This window comes from Geotrypetes seraphini, chromosome 2, assembly GCF_902459505.1.
Source record: "Geotrypetes seraphini chromosome 2, aGeoSer1.1, whole genome shotgun sequence".
Taxonomy (NCBI): Eukaryota; Metazoa; Chordata; class Amphibia; order Gymnophiona; family Dermophiidae; genus Geotrypetes; species Geotrypetes seraphini.
Window position 1 is genome coordinate 213519583 of NC_047085.1, and position 19749 is coordinate 213539331.

Consider the following 19749-nt stretch of genomic DNA (forward strand, 5'->3'; position numbering starts at 1 on the left):
TATTTGTCAATATCTAGTTGGACCTTTCGGTTCTTGTTGTTTCTTTTCATGCATGATAAAGATGATGTTAAAAAAAAAATAAAAATCCCGAAAGAAATAAAACAAACTAAAGAACAAGTGAAATAATGAATAAACGGTCAGTCAATGTGGTGAAGCAGGGAGGACAAAACACCAATGCAGGCCATCAGGGCTCTCCAACCTTGATGCAGGGATAGAATGGCACCGTCAAATACACACAAGTGGGGGGCAAATAAACTCAAGGTAATCTTTTCAACTTGAGTGATTAGAAGAATGTCATCACGAGTAATAGAAAAATCACTCAATAAATATCAACTTAACCAGTTTCAAATGAGTATACAACTCTTTGTAACTTTTGTGCTCAGAATCAAGGAGACAATAACAGGGGCGAACCCCAGCATTAATGTCTCACCACCCAATCATCGCATCTTAAAGCACCAATTATGGACAGTATAGATGTTTGAATTATTGACTTAAGGTGCCACTAAGGCAACGCAACTTATTCTTTTTAGTATGTTTAGACAAAAAACTTATCTTGTAGCTTGTGAGTATTAGGTTCCGACATGACACGTTTTGTATCCGCTTCAAGGAACCGACAGTATTACAAATAGGTTATGATAATGAGCAGTGTAGACTCTGAAAGTTAAAGAATAAACGAATTAAATACTTTATTCATGCTAAACTCAAATTAAAACTTACTACTACATTTATTAACAGCTCCTACAGACTATGTTGGATGGCACTCACTACAATTAAAACACTTTTTACTTGCTGATCACTCACACTTATTGCATCTTCCTCCCTTCGTGTCAACAGTTGCAAGAATGTGTGGGGAGATTTAAAAATCAAGCGCGTCACCATGTGATCACATACACTGAATGGAGTGCGTGATGAAGTCACAGAGTCCAGCTGAAACAACGTGCCATTCATCAATAGATCAAAGTCGAGAGGATAGTAGAACTCCACCAAACTGCTCAAGACCCCCAAACGATAATAAAATGTAAAGTGTAAAAAGTAAAAAAGGGGGTTAAGGGGGTTACTGTAGAAAGGCCCGCCATTCAATTTCACTATTTAGACCTTTCGGATGGAAAGGGCCCAGCTTAAAAATCCAGCTCTGTTCCTTGGTGTAAAGTTTGGCTTTCAAATTGCCTCCTCGGGACAAAACCGGGGCTTTCAAGACAGAATAGCGTAACAAATTAACTGGGTGATATTCCTTAAGCCAATGCTGGGTTAACGGAGCTTCCAGGACTTGCGTGGAGATCCTACTTATGTGCTCTCCAATTCAAATACGAATGCTTCTGATGGTATGTCCTATATATAACAGCCTACAAGGGCATTGAATGACATACACCACTCCACTTGTGCTACAATCTGTGCATGTAATAGATCTGCAATCTTTTACCCATACTGGTACGTTCATATCACTTAAAGGCACACTGTATTGGCAGAACTTGCATGCTGAACACAGGGCATGAACCCCCGCTGATGATGGGTCGGATTGAGTGTCAGAGCAGAATTGAGATCTAGTAATGCATTGTTTGATGTTATGTCCATGAGAGTATGCAAAACGAGGTTGCTCTTGAAAGATAGAGAGATGTGACTTGATGATCTGTTTAATTTTAAATGCGTGCTGCGAGTATGGTACAATCGGAGACTCTAGTTTGATTGTGAGGAGTAAAAAGAACTTCTCGTTGGGAGTACAGTGCTCTTTTATACGCCTTTTTAATGACAGAATATGGGTATCCTCTTTCTCTAAATCGCTCTTTCATTTCACCTGCCTTCTCTAAAAATTCCATTCGGGAAGAGCATAAACGACGTAATCTTAAGAACTGCCCTGTGGGAATATTATTGTGCAAATGCTTTGGATGGTAACTCTCATATCTTAACAAATTATTACGATTGGTAGATTTCTTAAAAATGGTGGTATTGAATCTGCCCTGGTGCAAAGAGACATTGATGTCTAAAAAAGGTAATGATTGGATGTTAGAAGTAGCGTTGCCTTAGTGGCACCTTAAGTCAATAATTCAAACATCTGTACTGTCCATAATTGGTGCTTTAAGATGTGATGATTGGGTGGTGAGACATTAATGCTGGGGTTCGCCCCCGTTATTGTCTCCTTGATTCTGAGCACAAAAGTTACCAAGAGTTGTATACTCATTTGAAACTGGTTAAGTTGAGATTTATTGAGTGATTTTGCTATTACTCGGGATGGCCACCAGCTGTATGACGGATCAGGACCACTCCCACACAGCTCTCTCCGGCAGGGCCTCTCAGACAGACAAGCCAGCTCCGAGATGGAATGACAGTGCCTTCTTCAGCCACATATGTTGGATGCCTGAGCAAGGGACATCGACGCCTTCTTGAAAGCTCAAGGTTTGAAAAATAATAAAAAAACATGCAAAATGACACCAGTGCAAGGTTTTAAAAATTATAATTAAGATTTATTGAGTTATTGTTTCTATTTTTCCATTATGAAATTCAAAAGAATAAAGCATAATTGCTTGCATTAACAGTTGCGCTAATGAGAGATCGTTATAGTTACCAAATGCTGGCCTTCTGATAACGAGCTCACCTTAATATCTCAAGTCACTCTATTATATACTTTTGGCTCAGTGACATCATCAGTTTGACAACCAATAAAAATCAACAAAAGAGGTGTTTCAAATTAGACAAAGACAAAAGTTTCAGAAAAGTACATTTGTTTGCTTATAGTCGTTTCTGAATATAAATCATAATTTTCACAAAAGTATATTAAGAGAAATTATTTGTTAAAAAGATGCTGAAGCATCTGAAGCCCTATGAAGCATGCTGAAAATTAGTCAGCCTTAGAGGAAAAGAGCTCTCCCTAAGCTGACAGGTTCAAATTACATAGCCATTACACAGAAGCCTTCCTAGAAAAGGAGGAGGAGGGGCTGGTCTCCCCCTCTCTTCACTAGAAACTGTTATTCATTTCCAGATGTTTTAGGATTTCTTTAGGTTGCAAAGATATATAATATGTTTTTTCAAAACCCATTCTTTTGTTCAATACACAGCCATACACTCACATACTTCAGTCATATTTGCTTGGCCAAGCATTCCATACATAATTTTCATTTATAACTATATTTAATTCCTGTTATATCTTAGTTTGGGACACGTTATCTTCCTATCCAGTCTAAAACACATCTGGTATTAATTAACACCACGATGCTGAGAACAAAGACTTGGAAAACAAAATGGATTCCAAAGACTGAGAAGATATAGAAAAGACAAAATGGATCCTCTGGTTTCCTTCATGATCTAGCCTAACAGCAAAGTACACAAAAAGAACACCATTCTTTCCCTTATATTAATCTGTAGTGTGTTTTTCTGGCTTTAGCTACATTTATATTTATATTTTTATTCACCAGTTTGTCGTACGCTTCTATTGGGCATGTCCTTAACTAACACATATGTTTGTATTAGAGAATGACACGGTGACGGTTTACCCGCGGCCACCGCATTTAAGCCGCGGGTCACCGCCGAAAACGGGGAAGAAAACTAGCAGTCGCTGCGGTGACGGGGACAAGGCCATTCACCGACCGCGGAAACGGTGAACAGGTTTGTCCCCGCGGGCCAATGTACCCCCTTCTAGGAACCGCTATTTACCGCCCGACGCCCGATTCACCCCCTCAGCAGGACCGCTCGCACCCCCACCCCGAACGACTGCTCGCACGCGCTCCCACCCGCACCCGCGATCGGAGCAAGAGGGAGCCCAAGCCCTCTTGCCCGGCCGACTCCCCGACGTCCGATACATCCCCCCCCCCCGGCAGGACCACTCGCACCCCCACCCCGAAGGACCGCCGACTTCCCGACAATATCGGGCCATAAGGGAGCCCAAACCCTCCTGGCCACGGCGACCCCCTAACCCCACCCCGCACTACATTACGGGCAGGAGGGATCCCAGGCCCTCCTGCCCTCGACGCAAACCCCCCTCCCCCCCAACGACCGCCCCCCCCAAGAACCTCCGACGCCCCCCCAGCCGACCCGCGATCCCCCTGGCGACCCCCACGACCCCCCCACCCCCCTTCCCCGTACCTTTGGTAGTTGGCCGGACAGACGGGAGCCAAACCCGCCTGTCCGGCAGGCAGCCAACGAAGGAATGAGGCCGGATTGGCCCATCCATCCTAAAGCTCCGCCTACTGGTGGGGCCTAAGGCGCGTGGGCCAATCAGAATAGGCCCTGGAGCCTTAGGTCCCACCTGGGGGCGCGGCCTGAGGCACATGGGCCCAACCCGACCATGTGCCTCAGGCCGCGCCCCCAGGTGGGACCTAAGGCTCCAGGGCCTATTCTGATTGGCCCACGCGCCTTAGGCCCCACCAGTAGGCGGAGCTTTAGGATGGATGGGCCAATCCGGCCTCATTCCTTCGTTGGCTGCCTGCCGGACAGGCGGTTTTGGCTCCCGTCTGTCCGGCCAACTACCAAAGGTACGGGGAAGGGGGGTGGGGGGGTCGTGGGGGTCGCCAGGGGGGTCGCGGGTCGGCTGGGGGGGGCGGTCGTTGGGGGGAGGGGGGTTTGCGTCGAGGGCAGGAGGGCCTGGGATCCCTCCTGCCCGTAATGTAGTGCGGGGTGGGGTTAGGGGGTCGCCGTGGCCAGGAGGATTTGGGCTCCCTCCTGGCCCGATATTGTTGGGGAGTCGGCGGTCCTTCGGGGGGAGGGATGTATCGGACGTCGGGGGGGGGGGGCATCAGGCTTTCAGGATGGGGACAGACCTTCAAGGGGGGACAGTGCAGGGAAGTCAGGGAATTTATATTAATTAATTTTTTCTCTGCGTGTTTTGTTTTTGTATAGTTATTAACTAATATTTAACTAAGTTTTAAAGTTTTAAAGAATGTTTCCTTTATACGTAAATAAAGAAAAGTGAATGGGATTGCAGTGGCGGTGACGGGGCGGTGAATGGGGTGGCAGTGGCGGTGACGGGGCGGTGAAGAGGATGGTGAGACGGGGACGGGGCGGTGACGGGGATGGTGAGACGGGGACGGGGCGGTGACGGGGATGGTGAGACGGGGACGGGGCGGTGACGGGGACCAATTTTTTCACCGTGTCATTCTCTAGTTTGTATCTAACTAGAATTACCCAGAATCATACCAAAAATAGGCACTTTTGTAGAAAAACTCCACAAAAATACTGCACTATCATGTTCTGATATCCATTCCATTACCGTCCCATAAACATCACCCCCTACTGGCCACGAGCCACTACTCCTCAATGCCTTTAAGGGCCATCCTCTTCGACCTTCAGCTTCTACGTCCTCCATGATGTGCCGCCTTTGCCTTTATAATCCGCCTGATGGGAACAGCGATCTCTTGCTGTCATCACCCCCTTCACCGCACTGGGCTGTAGCACACCATTAGGCACCAGCGGGCAGAGGAGCACGATCTTCTGGTGACCAGACAATACCTGAACAACTGTCACAGCTGCAAAAGGCAGATAGGAGGCCATCAACCATTGCTTCCATTAGGCCACAAAACTAATGGTCAGACACGGGGGAATAGGATAAAAATTACTGTCTAGACCAGGGGTGTCAAACTCAGTCACATTAAGGGGCCAAAATCCAAAACACAGGCTAAGTCGCGGGCCAAACCCCACCCAATCTCCGCCCTAGACACTGTCCCCATAATAGTACTAATTGTAACACCATTCCTTCCATTCATTTTCACATATTCACACACAATATAATCTTATTAACAACACATAATGGTTAACCATAAAATTAAATTACACAAAGCACACTGTATGCTTCTCAACATTCATTCCTACCAGAACACAGATAACCTCTATGCAAATACGGGACCACAAACTAAAAGTACTAATATATACAAACAAAAACCCTAAGATGCAAGACTCTGCATGCAGTATAGCCCCAGAGAAAAATAAACAAATGCATTTCTTCCTGAACAGTGCAAAATATAGGCAGCAGATATAAATTCTCAAAATTGACACAATTCAATCAGAGAGAAGGCTTCTGGTTCAGGCGCAGGAAATGCTTAGGAGCTGCCGCGGCTTTGTGCACACTGCGGCAGCAAGGAGGAGGGAGCCAGCCAGAAGATAACACCAGGGGCGGCAATGAAAACGCCACATTATGCTGCGGGCCGCATAAAATGGCCAGGCTGGATTCAGCCAGATTTGGCCTGCGGGCCTTGAGTTTGACACCTGTGGTCTCAAACACAAACCCTTTGCAGGGCCACATTTTGGATTTGTAGGTATTTGGAGGGCCACAGAAAAAATAGTTAATGTCTTATTAAAGAAATGATAATTTTACATGAGGTAAAACTCTTTATAGCTTATAAATCTTTCCTTTTGGCTAAGTGTTAATAATAATAATAATAATATTGTAATTTATAGCTAAAGAGACATAAGATCAAGAAATTATTTTATTTTACTTTTGTGATTATGATAAACATACTGAGGGTCTCAAAATAGTACCTGGCGGGACACATGTTTCCCCCAGTCCGCAGGTTTGAGACCACTGGTCTAGACCAATCAGTTCAGCAAAGACAAGGTAAGAAATGAGAAGAAAAATTAAAAGAACAAAAATTAGTTACAAAGTGTGTAAGAAATGAGAAGAAAAATTAAAAGAACAAAAATTAGTTACAAGTGTGTAAAAAGCTAGAAATAAAATCAAAATAAGAGAAACAAGGGAGGGAGGCACCACCACCTATGATCTATCCTGGCGCCATCTTGGAAAAAAAAAATATAGATTATAGAATTGTCCCATAATGCTCAAGTTCAGAAAAGCTCTTTAAAACACAACAAAATACAGTGGAACCTTGGTTTACCAGCATAATTTGTTCCAGAAGCATGCTCGTAAACCAAATTACTTGTATAGCAAAGCGAGTTTCCCCATAGGAAGTAAGGGAAACTCGCTTGATACGTTCCCATCCACCCCCACGGCCAACGGTGCTGCTCCCCCCCACACACACACACAGCGCGCGAACCAGCACCCCTGCCCGTTCAGCATTCAGCTTTACCTCCCATCTGACACTGGCACACAGCCCACAGGATGTACCGATGCCGGTGAAAGAAGTTCTTGCCTTTTGCCTGGGCCTTGAGCATTTGCGCATGCTCAAGGCCTTCTGGTTCTCGCTCTCTCCGAGATTCTCGGAGATCTCCGAGAATGTCAGAGAGAGCGAGAACCAGAAGGCCTTGAGCATGCGCAGATGGCTGAGTTCAAAAACAGAAAAAATTGGGTGGCCAAGTTCTTTACCCCTTCTAGTAAATTTTGAGAGTTGCAGATACTTATCTGTTCTCCCTACTCAGCTTCTGATTGGTGGAAGCCAATGCCCATTACGTGTAAGATCATCTTCAGGTATTGGTGGACTCAATGGCTTACAGTGAGGACATAAGATAGGGAATGCTTGCAATGGGTGAATTAATGATTTTTTTGTTTCTGCTTTAAACTAAGCCAAAATTTATATTATAAAGTGACCAGAAACTATTGTAGCTTTAAAAATATGGTTTAATTTTTAAAAATGTAGTGTGGCAAAATCCAAAAGACTGAAAAAACCATACATATGTAAAATTTCAAGAGTTTTCAACAAAACCCAAAATACAATGGCTTTCATGTTAAAAGCCCTACTTAAAATTAATAAGTGCATAAACTGGCAATTAAATGTTTTTCTTGCATAAAAGTCTAATTCTTTATTTTCCAAACAGGGGTATGAACGTATCAAAACCAAGTGCACGCAAATGGCAAGGGAGCAGGGTCTGGCATGTGTTGGGAAGGACTAAGACATGGCATATTCATAGCCCTTTAGTCGGCAGCACAGAGAGGAACAGAGTACAGCAAACACAATATAGCAAAAAAAACATAAAGGGCCTCCGTGAACAAGGACTTTATTGATCCAACATGAGCCGTGTTTCGGTGTACAGTGCTTGCATCAGGGGTCAGCCAAAGAGCAAAATGCAATTAACTCAGGAATCAGTCCTTAAGCCAGAGAGTTAACCTGCTACCAAACACATTAAGGATTTGTTAAACAGCTGCTACTGAGCAGCACTCTGGAGGGATTGGGGGTTGTCTCCTTAATCCCCCAGTGCCCACTGGGTTTTGCACCCCCCCCCCCCCCCCCCCGGCCATGCTAACCTGGCATAGGATATGGTCACTGTGACAGTGTTGTGATAATACTCAGTTATCCTTTTAAAGTTTCAAAGATAACCAATTATTGTCCTTTTATTAAGCTTAAATACAAAGTGGCCATAGTGTGCCCTTGGGTGCACCAGCCGTCGCCCATTTTGTAGATAGTAAGGGCTCATGTGCTGTTTCTGTGGAGCAGTCAGCTGCTGAGCATTCTACTGTCAAAACCTAGCTATGATCTTAAGCATACTTAGCTGCTGAAGTTACTGTAAGGCTGCTGTTTGCCCTGAAAATCAATACAAGGTGGATAAATTGTCCACTGCCATTTTTTCCAGTTGCTAAGCATTGGTTAAGTAGACTCTCCACAAGTTAATTTTGCCACTAATTGAGTATATCGGGGGGGAGGGGGGGAGGAAGAGAGAGAAGAAAAGAGAGAGTGAGTGAGTTGGAACATTCCTGGTGGGTTCAGCTATCCTTGGATGGTTATAGCCAGCTGAAAACTGACCCTAGAAATAGAACTACCATAAAATATATTTGTTCTGACAGGCAATAATTCTGAATATGGTTTGTTCAGTTTTCACCAGCAGACCTTGTTTGTGTTGTAAGATAAACTAGTTCTATTGTCATTTACCACTGGAGGAACAGAGGAAATGTTTTCCAAAGAAGGAGAAAGTGGCGATGTTAAGTATCTCCTTTGGCCAATACAGGTATGTAAGAATTATAGATGGACATATGTATGTAAACAGTTAAGCTTCAAAAGGATGCAAGGGTTTGCAGTCTAACAATACTATGAAAGAAAGAATGACCAATTTGCTTCACCATTACAAACTTCTACTCAAGGAAAAAAGGAAGGCCTATTATTCCACAAAAGTGGGAAAATCTGCTACTAATACAAAAAAATTGTTTCAATTGGTTTCAGATATTTTGATGTGTCCCGGTTTACACAATCTTATCACATTGAAGCCCCAGCATCAAATGACTTGGCTAATTATTTCAGTTCAAAGGTTACATCTTTACGATCATCTTTTATCTCATATGAACAATCATCTATTCAAGATGCTTCCCAAGATAATAAAGGTTGTCATGCTGATCTTAGCTGGTCGTCACTTCATAAACCCGATTGGAATATGTAAAATCTTATTGCACTTTGGATCATTGTTCACTGGCTATTATGAAAGTTACGCCTATAAGCTTTAAAATTGTATTATTTAATTGGTTAACTCATCTCTTGCCTTAGACTGGAAAATTTCCACTAAATGGAAGTTCTATTATTATTATTATGCCAATCGTTAAGAATTTCAAAGAATCTCCGATTTGGGTCTCCAGTTATAGACCAATAGCCCCCATACCAATTTTCACAAAACTTTTGGAAGAGCTAGTTCAAATACATTTATCAAACTTTTTAGACAATCATTCGCTGTTACATGATTCTTAATCTGACTTTCATTCTCAGTATAGCACTGAAACGGTACTTGTGGCAGTTTTGGATTTTTTACACCTTATTTAGCAAAGGCAGTAATGCCATTATCCTTCAATTTGACTTAAGTTGTGCTTTTGACTTGGTGGATCATCTCAAATTGTCGGAATGTCTAGATGTCTTTGGGATCCAAGATAAGATTTATGCCTGGTTTCAAGGATTTCTGATCTCTTGCTCTTACTGTGTTTGAATGGACAATATCTTTTCTTCTGGTTGGAAAAGAAGGCCTCCCCCCTCCCAGGCAGGCAGTACTCCCTCCAGGCAGCCCCCCTACAAGCAAGCAGGCCTCCCCCATTCCAGGCAGCCCCTCCAGGCAGGCAGGCCTCCCCATCCCTGGCAGCCCTCCCAGGCAAGCAAACAGGCCTCCCTGCAGGCAAGCCCAGCTTCTCCCTGCTCTCTATTTTTAATTAGGCAGGAAGGCTCTGTTGCAAGGGAAAAGAAGAGGATTTGAGCTGCATCAGCCGTCACTGCTTGCCAGGACGCGCCTAGCGATGGAGAGTGACAATAAAAAAAAGGTAACACGTGGTGGTTAGGGTTGGGTATTTGCTGTATAAGACGCACCCTTATTTCCACTCCCTTTTTGGGGGTGGAAAAAGTGTGTCTTATGGATCGAAAAATACAGTAAGTCACTAGTTCAATCGCTGGTATTGGGACATCTAGACTATTGCAATATAGTCTATTTAGCATGGATAAAGAAAAATATTTCCAGACTATAACTCATACAGAACACAGCGGTGAGACTAATTTATGGTTTGAAGAAATATGATCACGTATCTCCTTTTATTGCGAATTGCATTGGCTGCCCATAGAGGCCCATATCATTTTCAAGTTTGATTGTATTTACTATAGAATTATAACAGGCCAAGCACCCTCTTATCTGTTAGATGTATTTACAGTCCCTAATCCAAAATATTCTCGCAAAGCTCATGCTTTTTTTCATTTACATGTCAGCGAAGGGTTGCAAATTTAAAAGATATCATGAACATATACTGTCATATCAGGCTACTCTTTGGGATAAAGATTTTAGGCAACTATTCTTTGTATCTGTCATACTTGGAGTTTAGAAGGCATTTAAGGACTTATTTATTTTCTAGATTTTTTTCTAGATTTTCTTCATTGTTCTATTTGTAATATAGTTAATCTTTTGTAAACCATATAGATCCTCACGGTTATAATAATAATAGCTTTATTTATATCCCGTCATACTTGTTCAGTTCAAGACAATGTACAGTAAAATAGCGTTACAGAGATAAAATAGAGATACTTTGTGGTTACCGCAGGTAACGATACAGGAGAGGGGAACAGCTGTGTAACAGAGAGGGTAATGGTGGTGGTGGAGAGGCAGGGAATTTGGTTGTATTGGTGAAGACACGAGGGGAATTGGAGGGGGGATGGTATAGTTGGAGGGTGGTTTCTTATTGTTCGTTGAAGTTGTCTCTTTTAAAGTTCTCTTATATTCGTGGATCTTGGATCTCCAGTTTGCTTTGTCTTTATCATTTTTTTGATTCGTTCCAGATTCTTTCTAGTTGACGTGCTTTTTGTTTCAACATTGTCAGTTCAGAGTCGTACCATCCATCTATTATGTGTTTTCTTTTTTTCCCTTTCTTTAGTGGTGCTATTTTGTTGAAGATTAGAGTGCTGGTGTTTTTCCAGTTAGCGGGGAAGTCACTATTGGTGTTTTGTTTGGGTAGAAGAGCAAAATGGGACCAGAATTCGGTGGGGTCGCTGGAGGCTCTGAAGGTTGTGGTTTGAGCATTCCTCCTGTGGTTAGCTGGCAGGGTAGGCTTTGAGTTGGTCCACTGTAGTTTGAAGTTTGCCAGCAGGTGATCTGACCAGATAGTATCGGTCCATGTTTCGATTGTGGTGGAAATGGGGGAGGGGGGACTTTGGAGGAGAAGGTGATTAAGTCTAATTGATGCCCTTTCTGGTGGGTGGCGGTAGGAGGGGGTATCGGGAATCCTAGGGAGGTAAGCAGGGAATGTGCTTCTTTGACTGCCAGGGAGTCTTTTTGTTCTAGGTGAAGGTTAATGTCACCTAGCAGGAGGTTATGTTTGTCCTTTGATGTGTTTAGGAAGAGGAATTCAGAGAAGTCTTGGCAGGCTTTGTTCCACTTGTAAGGGGGAATGTAGAACAGTGTGGTGGTTAGCTGATTCGAGAGGTCATGGATTGAGAGGGTGCATGTGATGATTTCAAGGTTCTCTGTGGATTTGGAATCAATAATCTGGAAGTTGAAGTGATCCTTTAGAATGATGGCGATGCCACCCCCTCTTTTTTGAGGTGCGGGAGAAGGGAATGATTTTATAGCCAATGGATAAGATGTCATTAATGATTATATCGTTGTCTGAGATGAGCCACATCTCGCTAAGAAATACTAGGTCTTTTTTGGAGGTGGATGGCCAGTCCTTTACAAGTTAAACTTTGTTTCTGATGCAGCGAATGTTGAGGTAGGCACATGCGAGGGTGCGGGAGATTGGGGTAGAAATGGGAAGGGTGATGTTCCTGAGTTTACTTTGTATTTTTTTGGATTGAGAGTTTGTATGGTGGTGGGAGTGTTGGAGTGTTTGGATTGGGAGAGGGCCTGATTTGAAATGGTCTGAGATGATGGGAGGTGAGAGGTGCTCGTGGACATGTCGGGGTTGTTTGTAGGTTGGGCAGATGGAGGGATTGTTTCAAAGGCATCAGCTCTGTCGGAAGAGAGTCTGAGGCAAATAAGGTAGAGGATGGTGTAAAGGAGGAGTAGGTTTTGAGTGGGTTTCATTGTTCCATGTAGGAGGAGGGGGAGAGGTAAGAACATAAGAATTGCTGCTGCTGGGTCATTCCAGTTGTCCATCGTGCCCAGCAGTCGGCTCCCGCGGCAGCCCCTAGGTCAAAGACCAGTGCCCTAACTGAGACCAGCCCTACCTGCGTACATTCCGGTTCAGCAGGAACTTGTCTAACTTTGTCTTGAATCCCTGGAGGGTGTTTTCCCCTATAACAGCCTCCGGAAGAGTGTTCCAGTTTTCCACCACTCTCTGGGTGAAGAAGAACTGCATCACCTTACACTTATCCACGTTAAACCTCATTTGCCATATCGTGGCCCATTTCTCAAGAGTGTTTATGTCACGTTGCAGATCTTCGCAATCCTCCTGCATCTTCATTATTCTGAATAACTTAGTATCATCTGCAAATTTAATCACCTCATTCGTCGTACCAATTTCCAGATCGTTTATAAATATGTTGAAGAGCACAGGTCCAAGCACCGAACCTTGTGGCACTCCACTGGTGACGCTTTTCCAGTCCGAGTATTGTCCATTTACCCCCACTCTGTTTCCTAACCGCCAGCCAGTTTTTAATCCACGTGAGTATTTCACCCTCGATTCCATGGCTCGCAATTTTTTGAAGTCATTAATGCAGAACCTTGGCGAACGCCTTCTGAAAATCCAGATATACAATGTCAACTGGGTTACTCGTCTATCTGCCTGTTTACTCCCTCGAAGAAGTGCAGCAAGTTCAAACAAGATCTTCCTTTGCTGAAGCTGTGCTGGTTGGTCAGATCGTGTCAGTCAAGGTGCCCAATGATGTGGTCCTTTATCAGCGCCTCTACCATCTTTCCCGGTACTGAGGCCAGACTCACCGGTCTTTAGTTTCCCGGATCACCCCTCGAACCTTTCTTCAAGATCGGCGTAACATTTGTCACCTTTCGGTTTTCCTGAATCCTTCCCAATTTGATTGATAGATTGGCTATTAGTTGAAGCAATCAATCTGCTTGCATACCTCTTCTAGACTGACTGTCAACCCTGTCAGTTTCCCGTCTTCATTTCCATCATATAGCCTATCTGCTTCCGGTATGTTGTGTATAGTCTCTTCGGTAAACACAGATGCAAAAAAATGTGTTCAGTTTGTCGGGGATGGCTTTGTCCTCCTTTAGCACTCCCTTTATTCCATGGTCATCCAGCGGCCCCACCGCTTCCTTAATGGGTCATTTCCCCGTAATATAGCGAAAGAATGGCTTTAATTTTTTCACCTCCTTGGCTATTTTTTCCTCTTAGGTCTCTTTTGGCCCCTCTTACCACTTTATGGCACCTTTGATGTTGTTTGTGCTTTTCCAGTTTTTGTCCATTTTTGACCTTTTACATTCCTTAAATGAAATCTTCTTGTCTCTGATCGCTTCTTTCACCATTACAGTGAGCCACGCCAGTTCCTTGTTCTTTTTCCTCTTGGATCCCTTGCCGATATATAGATTTTGTGCCTCAGTGACTGTATCCTTAAAAAGGGACCATGCGTGTTCTAGCATCTTTACAGTGCTTGTCCTTTTCTTAATTTTCTTCCCTACCATGAGTCTCATCCCTTTGTAATTCCATCGTTCTGGATCGATGTTTAACCCCTGTATCCAGGTCGAAGGAGGGGAGTGGAGTAGAGTAGGGTAGGAGGGTTTGATAGGGGTTAACAGGGGTAGTTCAGTAACTAAGAGGTAGTTTAGTAATGAATTACAACATTGGGTTGAGACTTGTGGTAGCAGATATGTGAGAATTCAAGACAGGCAAATGTGGGGATGTTTTTGTAGGTTCAGGTGAGCATAGCTATATGGTTGGCCAAATGAGTCTTGATGGTTAGGCTTGAGTTTCTCACCGGCAAAAGCAGTATGGGCGATGTTCCTTGGGGTGAAAATTGCTGAGTAGAGCGAGATTTGAGGCGTCACTTCTAGAAGTCGCAAGATTGCTGGCGGTATATAAGAATAAAGTTATTATTATTATTATTATTTGCTTCGCAAAGGTGTGTGCCATTAGGCGCTGTGCCTTATAAGTGGTTCAGCAGTTGTGGCATTGGGGAGGGGCGGAGTTTGCTCCAACGCCTGAGGATGTCCTCCCAACTGCTACCGGTGGGTAGGAAATTAAGTAGCAAGAAAATTCATCTTTCCCGCTGAGCCTTCCAACTGGCTCAGCGGTTGTAGCATCGGGGAGGGGAGGAGTGTGCTCCTATGCCAGAGGATGTCTTCCCGCCTGGGTGTATAAGTCAATTTTATGTTTATGTTTGTTTTGGTGGTAGTAATTTTTATATCAATTCTTTGTTTCATCATCCTCGTTTTCTTGGCAGAATACAGAAGTAGATTATTGGGTCTTTCTTACATTACATTAGTGATTTCTGTTCCGCCAATGCCTTGCAGTTCAAGGCGGATTACATCAAAGTTACCAAGAATTACATTAAAAGTTTGAAGGAATAGCATAAGCGAAGTCAGATATTTACTTAAGAAGTACCAACTGGAATAGCATATCATAATATTTACTTAAGAAGTACCAAGGAGTTGTCGAGATCTTATGTGATAAATGTTGGGTAATAAGAATTACCAAAGAGAAGTCGAGATCTTAAGGTGATAAGTGTTGGGTAAATTAGAAGCATTTTAGACTTTGTTGAGTAGTTAGAAGCGCATTGGGTGTATTAAGGGTATAGAGAGGGTTGGAGGGGATTGGTCGTGCTAGATGGGTTTTATGTATTTTTTTGAAGAGTATGGTTTTAATATCTTTCTTGAAGATTTTGTAGTCTGTGGTTGATGATAACAGAATGGTGATTTGTCTGTCCAGTATAGCTGCTTTGGAGGCTATTAGGTTGTCATATAGTTTTCTTCATTTTACATTTTTGGATGGGTGTGTGAATAGTGAGTGGGTTCTCCTGTGTTTGGTTGAAGAGGATCGAGTTAGTCGGTTATTCCAGTAGGTTGGACTTTCTCTGTTCCTTGAAAAGTAGGCGGTAGAATTTGACGTGTACTCTTGCTTGTATTGGAAGCCAGTGTGAGTCATGGTAAGCCTCTGTGATATGGTCATATTTTTTTAGTTAGTAGACGGGTCTCAGGGCTGTATTTTGTATTGTTTGTAATTGTTTTATCATGGTCTTCTGCGCAGTATAAATTCGATGTTTTCACCATTGTTGCATCAAACACAATTCTCTGCCTCCAACACTGCCCATCTGCTGCTGCCCAGATCCGTAATTCATCAAGTTGTTAGGACTCGAACACGACTCGATGACACCTAGCAACAATTTTTATAATGCATTTTTTGCATGCCAAGTATGTTTTACATGCACAAAATGAGGTTTCTACTATGGTCAGAGCACTAAATGTTCTGCTGCTCATAGAAGACTCTACTATGGCTTAGAAAAAGGGGGAGGGGTGTTAGAATTAGTTGTTGTTGTTAGGTGCCATCGACTAGTGTTCGAGCCTAGCAACTTGATGAATTGCGGATCTAAAAAGAAATCGGTTTTGTACTAGTCCAGAAAGGTCCTCCAGCGTCATCCCCATGGTTGTTTTCAATGTGTCCATTCATCTGATTACAAGTCGCCCTCTTTGCCTGGTTCCTTCGATCTTCCCAAACATGATGTTCTTTTCCAGTGATCTCTCTCTTCTGATGGTGTGACCAAAATAAGACAAGTCATAACTTCTTCATTTGGGCTTTGAGTGACTTCTGGTGGTCCACAGCATGCCTAAAATCCTTCTCTAGCACCAAAGCTCAAATGAGTCAATTTGGTACACAGCTGCCACGAGCAGTATTTTAGCCCAGTTTCATCAGGCAGCCTTGAAGTGGGCTGGCCTAGTAAAGGCTGCCAAAGTTAAAAGCACACAGTGAGCTGTTGCTAGCAGTGACAGGAGAGGTATTGCTGGACAGGGAAGGGATAAAGGGTACTTCTGAACATGGGGAGCAGGGAAGGGGGAAGTAGTACTGTTGGACATGGGGGGAGAAGGGAAGGGAGGAGTACTGCTGGACATGGGGAGCAGGGAAGGGGGAAGTAGTACTGCTGGATAGGGGGGAGGAAGGAAGGGAGAAGGACTACTGCTGGACAGGGGGGAGGAGGGAAGGGACAAGGCGTACTGCTGGACAGGAGGGAGGTAATAGAAAGGGAGAAGTGCTGCTGGACCTGGCAGAAAGGGAGGGAAAAGAAAGGTGCTACATACTGGAGGGGAGGGTGAGATGGTGCATGGGGAGAGCATGCTGGGTTGGGGGTGGGAAGGAGGGATGCCACTCGAGGAAAGAGGCAAGGACAGAGAGAGAAAGCATGCAGGAGGGAGAAAGTGCTGGACTCATGGAGAGGGTGAGATGGATGGGTAGGACAGAAAGGGAAGGAGAAATGTTACACTCTGGGGAAGGGGGAGAGGGCAAAGAGTGAAAGATGGACTCATGGAGGGAGATATGTTAGTTGGAGGAAGGAAGGAGGACTAGAGGAGAAGCATGCAGATGGAAGAGAGAAAAATATTGGACTGATGGAAAGGACGGAGAAATGTTGGACTGGGAGGGGGCGAGAAGGGAGATGTACTACAGGGGGCAGAAAGGAAGAAGAGAAAGAGAAATGTTACACTGAGGGGAGGAGAGATGATTAAAGGAAGGGAGAGATATCAGACCAGGGAATAGAAGGGAAGGAGGGGAGTCTGGTAGCTCTATAGAAATAATAGTAGTAGTACTGTAGTAAAGAGAAATGCCAGATTATGGGAAGGAGAGGAGAGAGATGCCAGACTGGGAAGGAGGGAAAGGAAGGAGAGAGATGTCATCAGACCACTGGGGGGGAGGAGGGAAGGAGAGAGAGAGAGTTGATTTTGAGAAGAAAGCAGATAAATTGAAATATTGAATGTTAAGTTAATGCCAAAGATGGATGCAAGGCAGAAAGTGAAGACGGAGAGAAAAACAGTCAATGGATAATAAGGTCCTGGAAACATAGTTAAAAGTAGAGAAAAATAAAGTCACCAGACACCAAAGGTAGGGAAAATGATTTTCAATATAGTGATTGAAATGTGTCAGTTTTGAGAATTTATATCTGCTGTATATATTGTGTGTACAGGAAAAATGAATGGAAAAAAATTACATTACAATTAATAAAGGGGTGGAGTTTGGGAGGTATGTGGTTGGGGGTACTCAGTTGATATGTTAGACTTCCCTGCTAGCACGCCTTACTGGCATTTCAGGGCCAGTCTGGAGGGCCTCTGCACATGCGTGATTATCAACGTGATGATGTCACACATTCATGTGATGTCATCACAGCGATGTCCACGCACTTCTGGGTGTGAGCTGTGGCCACTACCTTTAATGTGCCCTGGCTCGAAAAAGTTTGAGAGACACTGTCTTATGTAAACTACTACAAGCAATTAAACTAACTTTTTTTTTTTTAAAAGTAAAGTAACTATAGTTAAAGCTAAATTGCTGGTCTCATCTCTCTTTCTCACCCCCTCCCCTGTTTCTCCTCCCCCATCACCCCAGTCACTGTTGCTTTTTCAGACCTACAGTAGGAACCGCAAATCAGCTGCAGGGCCATAGTATCTGTATGACTTGTGAGGCCATAGTGTCTATATGAGTTGCTGCTGCTGCTTCTGCCCCAAAACAGGAAAGTTATGTTGGAGAGAGCAGGACTTGCAGTTGTGCACGTAGAGACCACCAGACCATGACCCATGATTGACTTATGCTGTATTTCCACTACTGCTGCTCTGAAGTTCTCAACCCTCTGCATTAACCATTAGGATACTCCTCCACACGTTCAATTCTATCCTTGAAAACTTATGATCAGCTGCAAAATAAACACCCAATAATAGAAGTCCTAAATATAATAGGCTTCAAATTAAAGTGGCTGTATGTCTCGGCATTTCTCAGGTAAGTTGTTTACTAGGGTGTTATGGACTCCATTCCTCAGGCTCTTCCACTCTCTGTACTTCTTGCTGAGAATCCTCTTTTTTCTTGTAGAGATGTCTGCCATCACCCTCCTGCTAGCTTTGATTTCACGCTCCTTACTTGATCCCTCCTTTTCCCTCTCCAGCTGTTTTGTGGTTTTCAGTAATGAAGTATATAGACTGCACGCATGGATTGAGCATCTAATTTGCCATTTTAAACCAGCATTTCAGAACAGTGGCCAAATAGCAGCATAAAAAATGTTCATACAGAACATGATTCATTCCAATTTTTGTCCAAAATTGTATTCCCTGGTATCTGTTTTCATAAAATGTTGATGTTTACCTTAAATTTAAAAAATTCACCAAGAACCACAAGGAATTTTGGATTGTTTTAGAAGAGGGGCTACCATCGATATTACATTAATATATCTGACTTCTGTCCACAAAGCAGTTTCCCAAGATTCAGTCATCCAAATTTGGAAAGGCTTTTAATTATGAATATCATTTCCATCATCATCTTAGCATACCAGTTTCCATACCATATGCATCAAAGTGATGTATATGCACAAGGCCCAGCAGAGATCACCAGCAGGCTCTTTCAGCACTGGCACGTCCTGTGGGTTGGTGCTGCATGCTGGTGCCTTATCGCGGTAAGGGTGAGGGCGGGGGTGATGTCGGTTTTCAGGGGTGGGGTGGGCAAAGCCAGTTTCCGGGGGTGAGGTGAAAGCATGTCAGTGGCCTCGGGGGTGGGTGTCTTTTTGGGATGTGGAACGAATTGCCCGTGTTTCCATTAACTCCTATGGGGAAAGTTGCTTTGATATACGAGCACTTTGGTTTATGAGCATGCTTCTGGAATGAATTATGCTTGCAAATCAAGGAGAGAACGAGAGCCAGAAGGCCTTGAGCATGCGCAGACGCTCAAGGCCCAGTCCAGGCAAGAGGCAGGATCTTTCCTTAACTGGCACAGCACGCAGCAGATAGGGTAAGGAGCTTGTTTGGGTGGGCGGGCGGGCGGATGCAGCTTCCAGCGGGGAGGGGGAGTGTTCACGGGCAGTACGTGCGATGCCGGTTTGAACGGGGGGTGATGGAGCAGCGCCGGTAGCCTCTGGGGGGGGGGGGGGGAGGAACAAATCAAAGTGAATTTCCCTTACTTCCTATGGGAAACTTGCTTTGATATACGAGCAATTTTGTTTACGAGCATGCTTCTGGAACGAATTATACTCGTAAAGCAAGGTTCCACTGTATCTGTATTAGTTTACTTGCTTTCATTTTGAGGTGTTACTTATTTTTGCCTCATCCTGTATGTATATAAAATAATCAGTTTAATATGCTATTTCTAACATCTTTGCTCTCCCTTTGTATCTACAGCATGGTATGATGCATTTCTGTGGGTTTACAATCCTCACTTCTCAGATCACCTTTGCACCTGAATACGTGACAGAGAATGTAAGGAATGAAATGTTGACTTCCTGGGCACGACGATTGGAGACCATCTGGAATGAAAAAACTATCATCTGTACGCCACCTTGGTATTTCCAATAA

General features: G+C 43.8%; 1 protein-coding gene across 1 annotated transcript in view; it reads left to right on the forward strand.

Moving 5' to 3' along the window:
- The window catches only part of NQO2 (N-ribosyldihydronicotinamide:quinone reductase 2), a 243462-nt gene extending 223713 nt beyond the window's left edge, over window positions 1-19749 (forward strand). Inside the window, exons 4-6 of the mRNA XM_033932818.1 lie at window positions 6460-6538; window positions 8717-8817; window positions 19576-19749. Of these exons, the coding sequence (XP_033788709.1) occupies window positions 6460-6538; window positions 8717-8817; window positions 19576-19749 (354 nt within the window). The remainder of the gene's footprint in view (window positions 1-6459; window positions 6539-8716; window positions 8818-19575) is intronic.